The sequence below is a fragment of the Rhinolophus sinicus genome, chromosome 1 (assembly GCF_057876585.1).
Source record: "Rhinolophus sinicus isolate RSI-liver-muscle chromosome 1, RSI-T2T, whole genome shotgun sequence".
Taxonomy (NCBI): domain Eukaryota; kingdom Metazoa; phylum Chordata; class Mammalia; order Chiroptera; family Rhinolophidae; genus Rhinolophus; species Rhinolophus sinicus.
This window is the reverse complement of record NC_142501.1, coordinates 114,042,675-114,058,859: the sequence shown is the minus strand read 5'-3', so window position 1 is coordinate 114,058,859 and position 16,185 is coordinate 114,042,675. Positions and strand designations below refer to the sequence as shown.

Here is a 16,185-nt window from a genome sequence, read left to right as displayed (position 1 = left end):
GAGAAACAGAAACTCATAGACACAGACAATAGTTTAGTGGTTGCCAGAGGTTAAGGGGGCGGGGGGTGGGGGGTGGGAGATGAGGGTAAGGGGGATCGAATATACGGTGATGGAAGGAGAACTGACTCTGGGTGATGAACACACAATGGGATTTATAGATGATGTAATACAGAATTGTACACCTGGAATCTATGTAATTTTACTAACAATTGTCACCCCAATAAATTTAATAAAAAAAAAAAAAAAAAAAAGTCATTCGACATAAAGAGAATTAGATTAGAGTAAGAAATGACATGATAATCTTAAAAGATGGATGAAAATTGTGTGACAGAATTCAGTATCTATTCATGATCAAGCATCTCAGCTTACTCAGAATAGAGAGGATCTTTCGCAACCTGATAGAAACCGCTATGAAATACCTCCAGGTAATTATTATACTTGATGTTTCCCATAGAGATGGGAACAAGGCAGGGATCCTGCACTTAGTATGTTTTCCCACGTTTTTCTGGATGTTTTAAACCAATGTAATAAGACAAGTAAGAAATAAAGATTATATCAGAGGAAATACAATGGCTTTTATGTGCCCTTCCCATAGTTGTATAGATATACTACTAAAATCTGCAAGAACTAATAAGTGAACGTAATCAAGTTACACTATATAAGGTAAGTTTACCAAAATCAATTGTATTTTTATGTACTAGAATAACATGGAAAAGGAATTTAAAATTAGTATTATTCAAAGTGCCATAAAAATAAACAATACTTGGAAGTAAATACGCCTAAACCTAGAAGATGTTCTTGAGACAAATTAAGGACATAAATCAATACACACGTAGACCATGTTCACAGGTGGAAGCATCCATAATCCTAAAATATCTATTTTCCAAATTGATCTGTAGATCCACCGTAAACTAGTCATGATCCCAGAAGGCTTTCTCTCTCTCTCTCTCTGTGGCTCTCTCTTGTTTGGATAAATTGACAGGCTGATTCTAAAATGAATATTTAAATCTAAGGAACCTAGAATCGCAAAAACAATTTGGAAAAGAAGAAAAATGTTGGACAACTTACACGACCTAATTTCAAGAATTACTGTACAGCTTTAATCTTCAAGGCAGTGTGGTATTGGCTTTAGTACAGATGATAAGATCAGTGGTCAGAAAAAAGCCACACTTAAATTGTCAACTGATTCTTTGACAGAGGTGCCAAGTTAATCCAAATTAATTAGGGAAACGATAGTCCTTTTACTAATGATGCTGGAAAAAACAGACAACTATTATGGAAAGAAAATGAATCTCTTTGCATACTTTGTGACAAACACAAGTTTATGGATCAAATGTAAAAACAAAACTACCGTGTTTCGCCCAGAATTAGACCTAGCTGGACAACCAGCTCTATCGCATGTTTTGGAGCAAAAATTAATATAAGACTGGGTATTATATTATATTATATAAGAGCCGGTCTTATATTGCAGTAAAATAAGACCGGGTCTTATATTAATTTTTGCTCCAAAAGACGCATTACAACTGATTGTCCAGCTGGGTCTTATTTTCAGGGAAACACGGTATCTGTTTTGAGAACAACACAGGGATGAATTTTTTTGTAATCTTGGAATAGGCAAAATTTTAGAGAAGACACAGAGAACTCTAAGCAAAAATGGAGAACAAAGGGGAAGAGGAGGAGAAAGAGAAGAAAAATGGGATTTCAAAACTTTGAAAACTTTAGTTCACCAAAATACACCTTTAAAAGAATGCATAGCAAAGCCCAAGATTGAAAGAAAATGTAAGTTGAGCTTTTACATAATAATGCATATTGGACGTATAATGAAAACAATACTCCATTCAAGCATAACATATACAAATCTGAAAAATACTCTTCATCTAGAGTAAAACGTTGTGTCATGTAGACTCGTATCTTGCTAAATTTCAAAGATGGAAACATTTCTGCACTTGGAAACAGCTATGTACACTACTTAGGAGGTACATGATGTATAGAAGCACTACCGAAAACCTGCACTCGGTGTTTGTGACAAAAGGGCCAAAATATTCTCCCGAGCATCAGAAACAGTCTTTCTCTGCTGGAATCCATTTTTGAAAACTCAGAAAGACGCAACAGCTAAAATTGGACTCTTTCCTTCTGAAATGGTAGATTAGAAAAATAGTAGATACTTTTTCCACTAGATGCCAAAATTACGTAGTGATTAAGGAGAAGTGATTGCTAGTTCATAGCATTTTAGGTTCAAATGCATATGCAACTTAAAAGCACAAAAACCTAATAGTAGCCTTAACGTGTTGTAATGTAAGGGTTTCATCCCAAGAAAGTTGTCAAAGCTATTACTGGTTTATCCTTGATTTTTAGCTATAATCTTCCATGATTTATTTCTAATGATTTATATATTTTCTTTAATTTGTTTCACTTGACGTAAGGATGTTTCTCAGACTGTCTAATAATGTCTAGGTTTAATAACTGTATTATGTCTGTATGATCTATGCTTCTGCGTATTGGTAAATTCATTTTTATATTTCCTACTCAGTTTTATAAGGACAAAAAGATGATTAAATACTCAAATATTGGCAAAATCATTGTACAGACAAGTGTCGTGACACTGCCAAAAATGAACAGTCAGCAGTGTGGTTAGTTATGAACCGATTAACTTAATGCGAACTCACGTTTGGAAAGACAGTTGAAGGATTTAAGTGACAAATTTAAGGTGGGTTTTTAAAAAAGTGTTTGAAAATCAAACATCGGCTATAATACTACTGGTCCAGTCGTCACAAATTGACAAGTGAATATAATACCAACTAAAGAAAGGATTGGAAAGGTGGATCTTTTCTGGCCATTCTAGACTGAATAAATTGGTGAAATCCTGAGGCAAAAAGAGCAAATTTCCTTTCTTTCTTGACATATATACTGAAAAGAGAAAGAGATTTCTAGTTCCACAGGCCTTATTCACAAAGCAGATAAGTACAAAGTATACTCCAATTTTTTTAAGTAGATTTTTGGGTCTAAGGTGATAGATATTGAGGTTGAAAGTAAAACATTTCAAAATACAGAAGAGTTATCTCTGGGAATCAAGCTTTTAAATGCTTGTCTGTTTTATAAATCGAGATTATTAGATTTCAGTTTAGGGTACATAAAGTTGTTTTTTCCCCTTCTCTCATTTATGGTTTTTGCTTCTCCCAAGTTCTCTGCCTGTTACATCTCTGCTTTCTTAATTCAGGAAATGAAATGTCCTATTTCATTTTGCTCAGACCACCCAGCAAAAGACTGGGCCAACGCCCACCAAGGTCAGAATGGAACTCAGCGCTGCCCACGAGCAATCTCTGAAACTTGAGACACCTGGGCCTTGCACGAGCGCTCTGGGTACCCTTGACCTCAGCCACGGGGCTTCTGTGCGCATGCGCAGTTGACATCAGTCTCTGACCCGTGCACCGTTGCTTGGTTACAGCCATTCTCTGGGCTGAGAGATTCCAAACTTCCTAACTGCCCTGCTGGGATAGTGTGGCGACAGGGAGTTGGCTGCTCTAGAGTCTGCTGTTGGTTGGGCTCGGGAGAAAAAAAGCGTAAGAAGTGCTGAGGAGGTTCTGAAGCCCTTAGGCTTGGCCATGAAGAAGGTTATTGGCTTCGGGCTTCGGAAGGTTTTCGGAAAGAGATCACAGAGCGATGGTCTTGGCAGGCATCCTTGGACTGGAGATGGTGTCTCCTTGCAGTTTGGGTACCACATCCAAGACAGAGATCTCCCCCAAATCCACAAAGCTGCCTGCAGGGGCGACGTATCAGAAGTGAAGAGGCTTCTCTCGCGCCATCCAGAGAGATTGAATGACAGAGACAAGCAGAAGAGGTGAGAGGGCCTGCGAGGCCAGTGGGCACGGGCGGGCCTGGAGGAGGCTGGGGGACCTGGCAGAAGGGCTCAGCGGCCCAGGCTCATCCAGGTGGAGCTCAGCCCTCCTGTCACCCAGGGCGCTGTGCTGTGTTCCCTCGCGGGTGGGGACCTTACCCGGGTGCCAGTGCCCAGGCCGACTTTGTGAGCACCAGGAACAAAATCTCAAGGACCCGTCACTCATAATTCCCCTTATAGAGCACTTTACTGACAATGTTAAAGCGATTTAACTAAATATCAATAATAGAAATGAAAAGAAGTATATGCAGCATTTTATTTTTGATGTCCACAGTTTTAGACCATATTGTTAAATACTATAGAAAAGTGCTTAATGAGAAAACGAATTCCCATAGTAGATCAACTTGTGGGCTAAAAATTCTTCAGCTAAAGCCCAGTATCCGTTTTCCATCAGTGTCCACCCAGGTATGTACGGTGTTCACTGAGGGGCCTTAGAAGGGAAGCTTCCAGGGGCACATGCTGTGGGCTTGCCTAGGAAGACTCGTTTTCTCCCCATGTGTGCTCTTCCTGTAGGTATCAGTTTTACATAAGCCGGCTAAACTCTCAGGGCTTTACAAGTTTGGGTTGCACGTGCTGTCTCTTTGATTGTGGTGATGACATTAAGAATCGTTTTGCACAGTAGACAAAGATTTGCCCTTCTAGGTGTCAACAGGTGCTCTATTGCCACAATTTCTTTACTAAGAGCTGAAAAGAGAGATACATGATTGGAATATAGCTGAAAATGCCCAAACACCCTAATATAGGTAGGATGTTAGAGCTTGATAGTGACGGCATTTCACGTTAGTAGAAAAGATGAATTACTCATGAATGACGGAGAAATACCTGTTAAGTATTTGGAGAAAATTCGTTAGATTTTCATATCACAAAAATAAGTTCCAGGTGTACTATAGATAAAAACTTATAAATATACGAAATGAGGAACGTACCAGAAGAAAACAGAAATGCCTATTTATACATTTTTTTATGTTGGCGAAGACTTGAAAAGCAAGAGTTCAGAAGGTTGGTTGAGCAATATAAGAAATCAGTAGTCTCTGTATATCAGAAAATAATATTAACAAAATAAAAGAAAATGTACTTGCAAATTATGTACGGCATAAGTATATCAGGGAAAAGTGTATCTTCGTTTTATAGAGAAGTGTCTGAAATCAACAGAAAAAACGCACTCGAATTTTGAATGGGACCAAGTTCTTTCTGTGTATCTGTAAGTGACCAATACTTAGTGTCCCAGGTGAGAAAAGGAATTCAAGTTGAAAGAGAGATGACAACTTCTTTTCCATCCTCCAAGGTTGAGAAGATGAGGAGCCATGGTACTTGTACTGCTGCTTCAAGTTTAAGTTGCTTCTGACTTTTCAAACGGGCAGTTGGTGATAAGTACCACATTTAAAAATGTGTGTTCCCTTTACGCATCAATTCCAAGTACTAAAATATCTTTATGAAATAATTAGATAAATCACATACAATTTGTTTTTCTCAGCACTGCTTACAATATCAATGTATTGTGAAGAACTCACATCAAGGGATTTCGTAAATAAATTGCAGTGCATCCGTAGGATGGAATTACCTGAGACCGTTGAAGGTGGTATGGATGATACATACATGCTCACGTGCAAAGATGTACTCTGGTAGCTCGGAAAAGGAGAAAAGCATTCCTTTGATTATACACACACACGGACTACGATATTATTTTAGCCCAAAATATGTGCAAACTTGATATCTGAGTATTTGTACTGTGACGTTTTCTTTTTAAAAAAATCTGATCTCTACACTGAACATATACAGAAATTCTAGTAATGGTTTATTATTAATAAAGTAATCCCAGGTAATATTTCATTATTCCCAGGTATATGAATCTTGTTCAGATTAAAACAATTTCTCACTTCTATTTTTTAATATATTTTTTTTAAAGATTGGTATTTTTGGCAACTTTTAGCCTCTTCAGAAGTAAAGGCAGTCTTTTTATCTGTGCCTGTAGAAGTTCATGTATCTATATTTCTGTACACACTTAGTTTTTTTTTTTATTACATAGTGCTTCATTACCTATAATATTAAATGATTTTTGATTAATCATTTTGGTTCTGTCTTTGTGGAGATCAAAAAAGCACATATAAGTGATTATTACTATTGCAGAAGTACTGCTTTACTATAAAAATGTTGTTTACAAATGTTGAAATCTCCAGCTATAGTTATCCATTCTTTCAATCCATTTATTCATCAAATATACACTGAATAACTGTTACGGAGCAGACACAGTCTACCCAGGACTCTCAGAATCTATCTCTCAGGCCCTTTTCATCCTTAAAAAACTTTATGTTGCCCAGTAGGAGTGAAATGAAAAATTGTAAATGGAAGTATTTGTACCTAATCTCAATTGAAGCTTTTCCTCCCCCATTTCAAACAAAAGGATTTCTACAGTTAGGACGTTGTGAACAGTGACCAAATTTGCTGTTCAGCTAGTGTGCAATAGTATTAAATATGAATATTGATCATTGGAAATCATCCGATTTTCATATAATCTTTGAATCTCCACAGTCAATGAAATGAGCCATCCCTAGTCACTTGACTCCTGAGTCTCCTTTGGCGTCAAGTTTCTTGAAAATCAAAACAAGAATTACTTTGTGATTTTAGTCCTCTTTCCCCGTGATGCTCTTAAGAACGAACATTTATTTAGATGCCAACTTACGAGGAGAACTGCGGAAGGTCTGGTGTGTTTCCATTATTTCACTTCACGTCAGGCACCACGGGTGGTAGGATGCCCGTTCTTGTAAGTACCAGTAAGAAATTATTTAAATGCCGCCAACTATACTTTCAAGGCATTCTGAATTATGCATTGCCTTCCAGTGTCAGAGGTGTTAAAATATGAGAAAAGAAGCATCTTAGAACCACTGCAATGCAGTGTTCTTTCTTAATCCTTAAAACACAGCTGCAAAGTAGGTAGAATGATATCATTTTACTTAATTGAAATGTTGTCTTGTAAAGTAGTAGTGATGGTAATAATTCGGATAATATTACCAAACAGTTATTGAGTGTGTGTTTTGTGCTAGGAACCTAAGTAAACACTTTGCATAGATTCCCATTTAAGCCAACAACAGTGCCCTGTGATGTTAAGTACTATTTTTATCCCCATTTGTTGATGAGGAAATGGAGGCACACAAAGGCTAAGGGACAGCTATTAAGTGGTAGAGTTAAGTTAGGATCAAACCCGAGTTGAGCTGATTCCCCAGGGCATGCTCTCTGTAGTCGCTTAGGCTGCTCTTTCATTAGTGTGGCGAGTAACAAGAGCTCGTGAATGTTGTCCTTTGTGCAGAAGAAAACTCTGTGTTGGTTCTGAAGGCATTGGAGTAGTGTGTCATGTTTACAATTGCATGCAGAACTGCATGTTTGAGACGGTGCCCTGTAATGTCCTAAATGTCCTCTCACCCTCATAGGACTGCTCTCCATTTGGCCTGCGCCTTTGGCCGTCTGGAAGTGGTGACTCTTCTAGCAGAGAAGAAATGCCAGATGAATGTCGGTGACAACAGAAACAAGACAGCTCTCATGAAGGTATGTGGTAGCCAGCTCTGTCAACAGGAGATGGATTTGGTTTAATTATTTAGAATAAAAATGAATTTCTCTCAATTAACTATACCTAATTGTGGAAACTTGTGGAATGCTTACTTTGAATTCCCATAATTTACCGTTTATTTAATGACGTAATCCTGACAGGCCGTGGAGAGCCAGGAAGAGAAGTGTGCAACAATCCTACTAAAACACGGAGCGGACCCACATATGAAGGACTTCCGTAGCAACACGGCTCTCCACTATGCGGCCATGGGGCACAACACCGCGATAGCTGAACAGCTCCTGCAACACCAGGCAGATATGGAAGCAACCAATGAGGTATAGATCCACAGATGTATGTATTTATACACTATTTATAATACATGTGTTTCAGCCACAAGCATTTTATTTCTAGTCGATATATACTGCATGCTGTACATCAGGCCCTGTCGCCACAGAAACAAGTCAAAGCCAAGTCAGGAAGGGGAAATGGGTTGGCCACAGAAAGGGCCCAGCTCTGGCCTGTAACAGTCCTGTTACTGCGTGGGAGTGGGTGCAAGGCTCAGAGCCCACCGAGGACTGAAGACCTGGTGGGCTGGAAGTATGTGGGGGTGGCTGCTACAGGGCAGGGCCTAGGAGATGGGTGCTCCTGGGGGTGGGTGGGAGGAAGGGTGGAACTTGGGTCCCGGCCGGGGAGCTGGCGATATGCAGGTGGGGAGGGGAAGCAGCAGGACACAGGCCCTGAGCAGCCCAGGCCTCGGGGGTTCTGAAGATTGGGGCAGGAGGGCCAGTCACGTTTGGACATCCAGCCGGGGCATCCACCTGTGCTCCTAGCCACTCTGCCAGCCATGGCCCCCCTTGGGGTCTCCACCTCGGAGTGGGGCTCCTGCTCAGCCTCGTGGAGACGCTGGGCGGGTTGTCGTACAGAGGGAGCAGGTGATGGGGTTGCATTCACCCCTTTTTGTTCCTGGACGTACATCACCGCTCGCCAATGCAACCCCAGCAGGAATGCCCTTGGTTGACACAGGAAGGGTCAATTTTACATCTTTGGAAGCTCAAGCGTCCCCTGAATGCAAACAGTTGGAACTCAATTTTCTAAAATTTTACTTTACATGATCATACCTCTAAAGTAGCAGTAGAGGGCACAGCTCTCCTTTATGCACTTGTGACAAATTACTTGTGAAAACACAACTTGTTAGAGGCAACACTTCCTTTTTTAAGTGTTTTTTCACGTCCGAGTTGTTTTCCAATTAATGCAAAACAATGCAGGAAAGCACAATTTGCCTTTGAAATCGGCTTCTCCTTAAAACTCAAACGAACAAAAGCATTTTACAATATCATTGAAATCTTCCTGCTGTTGACAAGTTGCTATTTATAAACAAGTGATTTATATAAAGCTATTTAGCTCCCATTGGCCAAAGCCTGAGAGGGAAAAAGGAAAGGGAAAGGAAATAACTATGAGAAATATGCAGGGGAATTTGGAAATTGAACTATTGAGAGGAAATAACAAGAAGAGATTTTTCAAAAACTCATGGACACAGACAACAGTTCGATATTTACCAGAGGGTAGAGAGGGGAGGGGTGATAGATGAGGAAAAAGGGTCAAATATATGATGATGGAAGGGGAACTGACTCTGGTGGTGAACACACAATGCAATATACAGATGATGTATTATAGAAATGACACTTGCAACCAACTACTAACCAATGTCACCCCAATAAATTTAATTAATAAAAAGTGTTTTTTTATTTTTGTTTTCCTTCGGTTTATATACTTAGTCAAGGTCCTCTGCAGTTTTGGGGGATAATAATCCTTAGCTTGGGAGAGAGAGTCAGTGAGTTTTAAACTCCCCCGAGACCACTTCTAGGAAGGCTCCGAATCCTCCAAATTACAGTGAACAGGTGGCAATTAAGTGGGAAACGAGGGAAGGACAGATAATTAAGTGACATATCATCCTGTTCTGGCAGAAAGAGCCACCTAGGTAAGAGTCTAAACTCTGCTGTGAAATCTAGACTGTCCCATGAGAAGAAAGGAGTTTAGCTTGAAGGAAATCAAGTTGCATTTTGAGTTATTAATCCCGTTTCCTCTCCTACCCAGGAAATTAAGTGTGCTTTTCATAAGTGACATGTCTCTTCCACTTTTATTTGGCCTAATCCTCAATGTCAGAGGAAATTGGTGACATAGGCGAGAGAAGAGACTGAAGTGATCGTCTACTGGACTAGTTCTCGGCTAGAATTGTGCTGGCAAATCAAAGTCACCCTAGGAACTTTAAAAACACTTACAATCATTCACAAGCTAGGCTCTTCCCTGAAGGTTTTGACTGAGTAAAGCTAATAAGGCCTGGACATGTGTTATTTAGAAATATTTCCCTGAGATTCGGATACAACTCTTGGTGAAGAACTACTAGTGCAATATATCAATTCGCAGATCTCAGATACTTAAATATCTCTAGAAGAGGTGGAGTTTGGGAGGTGATTACCCTCCAGCTCTCTCCTTCCCAACACTCTTCGCCTGACTTTTGAACTGTCTGTACCTCTGGGCTCGAGAAGTGGAAGGAAATATCATTGGCGGTATCTACTGGCTTAAAAAAGAACACCTTTTTCCTTTCAGCCATCAGTCATTCACTGGCGCTCAGAGAATCTTCAGAAATTTGCTGATGGGTGGTCTCCTAATGCACAGAATCGGGCCCTTTAAGAATTTTGCATGTTTGTTTGTGCTCCACTTGTTAGATCAACAAATGCTTACTGCAAGCAGGGTTTCCTGCAGTAATAGGAAATTGTGAGCCTACTCTTTTGCCTGTTGTTCTGTAAATCTCCAGTTTTCTTTTCTTTGTTTTTTAGTTAAATTTATTGGGATGACAGTGGTTATTGTATTTAAATAGGTTTCAAGTGTACATTTCTTTTTATTTTATTTTTATTTTTATTAAATTTATTGGGGTGACAATTGTTAGTAAAATTACATAGATTTCAGGTGTACAATTCTGTATTACATCATCTATAAATCCCATTGTGTGTTCATCACCCAGAGTCAGTTCTCCTTCCATCACCATATATTCGATCCCCCTTACCCTCATCTCCCACCCCCCACCCCCCACCCCCCTTATACTCTGGCAACCACCAAACCATTGTCCGTGTCTATGAGATTCTGTTTCTCATTTGTTTGTCTTGTTCTTTTTGGTTTATATACCACATATCAGTGAAATCACATGGTTCTCTGCTTTTTCTGTCTGACTTATTTCGCTCAGCATTACACTCTCAAGATCCATCCATGTTGTCACAGATGTTCCTATATCATCTTTTCTTACTGCCGAATAGTATTCCATTGTGTATATATACCACAACTTCTTCATCCATTCATCTATCGAAGGACATTTTGGTTGTTTGCATGTCTTGGCCACCGTAAACAAAGCTGCAATGAACATTTCTATAATGCGTCATCTATATGTCATATTATGTGCTCACCACCCAGAGTCAGTTCTCCTGCCTTCACAGTATATTTGACCCCCCTTACCCTCCTCTACTATCCACCGTCCCCCCTTACGTTCTGGTAAGCACTCAACTGTTGTCTGTGTCGATGAGTTTTTGTTTCTTTGTCTTGTTCATCTGTTGCTTTCAGTTTCCTATCCCTCATATGAGTGAAGTTGTATGGTCCTCGACTTTTTCTGTCCGATTTGTGTTGCACAGCATAATAATGTCATGATCCATGCGTGTTGTCCCAAATGGCAGCATTTCATTTGTTCTATGGCACAGCAGTATGCCTTAGTGTATACATACCACATCTTCTTTATCCAGCCATCTATTGAAGGACAGTGTGGTTGTTTCCGTTTCTTGGCCACCGTAAGTGATGCTGCAGTGATCGAAAGTGTGTGATAAACTCTCTCAGTATGTCTGGGAAATTCATAGAGCCGTGGCATAATCACGATGGTAGGTTTAAACATGAAATCCCATGAAGTTAGTAGCAATACAGATGGGAAGTGTCAATAATTTAGTGTCAGCAGTCCTCTAATGTAATTATCCATTGGATTAACAATCTGAAAAATGAATACAGATAGATTATGGTTTGAATAAGAATGGGAAAAATTCTTGAAGTGGGTGTAATGAGTCTAAGTGACAGTTTTGTTGCAAGTTGGGGCCCAGATTTTTAATGAAGCTTATGATACTAAAAAACGGAAAGATTTTACATACAAATATTCACATTATACACAAACATTTGGAAAAGGCAGATAACAAATCCCAAGTGGGCCATAGACTAGTTGTGGCTCCTCGATATGTTTAGTTTGCCCCCCTATGTTGAACCAACATCGAGAGTTTGGGGACCGATGAAGAAACAACGATGTCAAGCTTCTCTTAACGAATCCAGCCTGGTCCCCTTGAGCCCTGACTACAGTGGGTGTCCTGTGGAGAGGCTGCGCCTCTTCTATGAGACATGTGTTCCCCAGAGTGCTGCTGTCCCCACCTGGGTTCTTCACTTACTTGGGTCCCCTTCTTTGCCTCCGGAAGCACTGGAGTGTGCGATTCCTCTCGTACAGAGTATTTTGATAAACATTTCAAGATTTTCAAGACAGTCCATGTTGATTTATTATATGTGTTCTATGTTAATCTCCTTAGAATGAGAGTAAGTTTTTCAAGCTAGAATTCCTAAGTTGTTTTTCTTTTAAAAAAACAAAAAGAAAAAGAAAAAAGCCTTCCTTTTTCATTATACGTCCTATAAATGATCATACCCATGGAAATGGCTTTAAGTCTTATGAGGTCAGTGATGGCTATAGTTGTAGGTGTCATGCATATTCCAGTCAGCATTCTGTCTTCCTCCTCAACAGGGTTCCTTAAAACTGCAAGTGATTTAGTCGCTTTCATGATGCTAAAAGATCAGTATTAAAACGTTAACTGATAAGCCATGATATTTTATTTCGGAGTTATATTTTGCCTGAGCCGTAAAATAATTTTAAGTAGCAATTAAAATAGACCCAGAATAAAAACAGATTTTTTCAAAAAGTAGATAGGGATTGGGGTCCCAAGATTATCATCGTAACTGAGAATGAAATTTCACATTGAGCTTACCAACAGCCCAGATAAAAACCCATCATCTTATAATGGGAGAAAACCCATGGACCATTTAGCGATAAGCAATCAAAGGTCATTTGAAGCCTAACTCTTTTTAATTTAGAGTCCATTTCTTTAGTGACCCTTTTGGAGCAGGAGAGCCTGAAGTTGACATCTGGGATCCTGAGAACATGGATAGAAGAGAAGCAAGCATGTTTGCATAAGCTGCAGAAAACCTTCACCTCTGTTGGAAAGCTCTCCAAACTATATCCCTGAAATTCCATGATATTTCAAACGTTAATGTTTGCCACAGAAAAGTATTGTCAAATCGGGAATAAGCAACCTGAAACACTTCTTTAGTAATAGCCATATAAAGCACAGTTTTATAATACTTCTCAAACACAGGTGCTCTTTCTGGAATCTTCCTACTGGGCCACAGTAGTTAATTTCTGGTAAAGTACATATTCTTTGGAATACAATGTAACAAACACTGCCCCAGAAACAATTATTTAGGTTTTCAATTCAATAAAACGACTTAAAGCATTTACGTCTATGATTTCGAGCTTGGAGACACAGGGATGAAGAATAGCCCCTGCCCTCCAAAAGCTCCGGGTTCAGATGGGAACGATGAAATCACTGCAGTGCAGTGCGGTAGAGACTGTGATAGGAGCAAAGATTTTGGAACCAGGGCTGTCAGTGTTTGAGGGGAGTTCTGGAGAATAAGGTGGAAGTTCATCCGTTGGAGAGGAAGAAGGAGGATATTTTAAAGGGAAGGAGCAGCAGATGACAGCACAGAGGGCTACTTTGTATTTACTTTCTCTAGTGTATGTTCAAGTTTAGAGGATCTTTTATGAGTTTTCAAATTTGATGTAGAACTATGTAGTTTTTAAGCTGTAAAATGTTTTCTGTTTTACAGTTTGATTTTACACCACTTTTATTTGCTGTGCATCGGAAGAGCCAGGAAATGGTGGAGTTTTTACTCGAGAGACATGCAAACATACATGCAGTTGATAAGTGGAAAAGGTACAGTGGTTTGTTCTTTTGTTTTTAAACTTAGAACTGTTTTAGAGCGGTAACAGTTACTCAAGTCAGAAAGATTAATAAGAAGAGGATTAACCTATGATTACAAAGTGAAAAATATCAGCACATCGTCCGTTAGGTAGAAAAGCAATTATTCTGACTGGTGAACTGGAAGAACCGTATCTTGCAGGATTCATATTCCTTTATGATACCGACTGATGTCATTTGTCATTGCAGTTTGGGGTCACGTGGTATTATATTAGCTAAAGGGTTTTCACTGTAATTTTACTAGTTTTGTGTAGTATGGGGTCTGACTTAGTTTATGACACAATATGGGATTTAGTCTCTCTGACAGTTTTTTTAACCTCTGCCGCGTATTCAGTTTTCCTTAAAAGATGCACGTTAAAGGTAAATAGGAGTTGATTTTGTTGTTTGGATGACTCTGCTTGAAATTGTTTTCTTCAAGGAATGCTGATGTCATAGGGATTTCCCTAAGTGACTGTGAATTGCTACTACCAGATGTTCCTCCGTTTTTATCCTTTTTCATTTCTAGTCTATTTTGATGTGTTTTTGTTTTATCATTTTTAATTGGTGTGGGTAGAAGGGAGAAAGACAACATTAACTGAATAAACTTCTTCTTTAATGAAACAAGTCATGGATGGGTGATAAAAAAAGAGATGGGCTTTCAGTTCACTCAGGACTGGGTTCAATGCTCAGCTTTCCTACGTGTCACGTGTGTGACCATGGGAACATTACTGTCATCACCACACATGTTTCCCGATGTGGAAACGAGGAAAATCATATCTCCTTCGAGGATGGTCGTGTGTCACGACCTGGCGTGTAATTCGGTGCCCAGCACGTGCTTATGCGCACCATTAACTTCAATGATGACAATGATTGCTAGAATTATTATTAATACTATTGTTTTGAGCCTGCCAACTAGCTTTAATTTACCTGACTTCTAGCTGACTTTGGATGTAACGTATATAAGACTAAGGAAGAAACGGGAAATTCTTCATTGAAATCTTCACCTACTTCAGATAAGTGACCTCAGCAGAGTGACTTGTCTATTAAAGAACTTTAAATTAGCAACTTCTAGGTAGTACCCAAGTGGGGCAAGAGGCTTTTTGTTTTTGTTGTTTTCATGTGCCTTCATTTTAGCTTTGGACATAATTTACAAAGATGAACACTTAAGCATGTAAATGGTCAATTCTATACAGATAAGCAATATATTGCACTTGGTAGAGTCTCTCAATGTTGCTGTTTAGGTAACTTACAGTTCCTAAGGGTGAAGTTGTCTGTCTGTTATTTCAGAACAGCCCTCATGCTTGCTGTAAAGGCTAAATCCTCAAATATAGTCCGGCTGCTGCTTCAGGCAGGTGCAGATGTCTTTGCTCAAGATGACTTTGGATTCACTGCAGAAGAATATGCTTTATCTAAAGGTTTGAAGGAGTAAGTGTTTACATTGACATGCTAATTATCACAAAACTGAACTTCCAAATACTTTAACTGTTACTTCTTAGGTAACAGGTGAGACTTCATAACTGGGTTCAGGCAGTGGGGGCATGGCAGTGAGTTAGTAGATATCCTCAGCCAGAAACCAAACAAACGGTCAGACGTGGAAGACGTAGCAAAGGGACAGATTCCTTATCCCAGAACTTTGAAGACCTTTATCTCTAGGGATCCCAACATTCTCCATTTCATTCCAAGCATAACCCCTGTGTGTCAGGTACCAATAATGTCTCTTCTCTGACTTTTTCAACTAGTTATTTGGGGGTGTAAAATGTACAGTTTAGCAGGAAATTCTCTATTTTCTGGAGGCTATCGGCTATGCTCTCCCCCTTGAAATTTTCAAGAAGCCAAAGTGTTCCCTAAGTCCAAGGGGGACCATCCTCTTTCACAAGTCAGATGGAGAGGGAACGAAGGTCATTCTGGTGATTCATTGGTTTCCATTGATTGTGTTGCTGCAGGCTTGCTGTAGCAACGGGTCCTGTCGTCATGACTACCTGTGCTCCCAGGTGCCCTTGCTGATCCCGAGTCCTCGGTGTTCGTGGTTTTCCACACTTGGACTTCCAAGTGACGATATTTTTTACTTGACACGCATGTGTTTGTTTACATTCTCAGCCCCTATTCCAGAGCACCAGCACCCTGTCCCGGGAGCTTGGACTTCTAGCTTTAGCCACACACACCCTTCCCCAACACTGAAAAACAAAACTATGCGGGGCCCACATCTTAGCCCAGACCTCATGATGACTTACCCTTTTGAGTGTCTTGTTTTGTCTTCTGCTAGCACATGTTAGTTGGAACATTCTGAGCTGTCAGAGAGGTGCCAGTAATGCTGCAGGAAAAGATCAGACTTTCCTTTCTCCTTTGTTACCAGATCTGTACGCCAAGGCCACTTGCTATCCCATGGAGTATCTTTCCTTAGGTCCTGGAAGGTCCCATAACGCCTTTCCCACAGTAGCAGGCACTAACTTGCCTGTGATTCCTTAGTTAAGATGAGGCTCAGTGATCTGTTTTCCAAAATAATGAAAATCTGTCAAGTGACTTGACTCTCCCTCAAGTTTCAGAATATTTAAAGTTTTGCCTGACATGGAAGCCAGTAAACAGGAAGCTCTGGATCTAAAGGAGGTTACTTGGTGTTAGACTAGCTGCACCCCTTCCATGCCTCATGAATGTGCATGTGTTGTATC

At 39.8% G+C, this 16,185-nt stretch overlaps 1 protein-coding gene across 1 annotated transcript; it reads left to right on the top strand.

The window, feature by feature from the left end:
• Window positions 1-244: 244 nt before the first annotated feature.
• Window positions 245-14,948, top strand: LOC148759213 (uncharacterized). The gene is made up of 5 exons (XM_088793457.1): window positions 245-3,838; window positions 7,321-7,435; window positions 7,598-7,771; window positions 13,389-13,495; window positions 14,807-14,948. Exons 1-5 carry the CDS (start codon window positions 3,603-3,605, stop codon window positions 14,946-14,948), a joined length of 774 nt encoding a protein of 257 aa, XP_088649583.1. The 5' UTR covers window positions 245-3,602.
• Window positions 14,949-16,185: the final 1,237 nt, after the last annotated feature.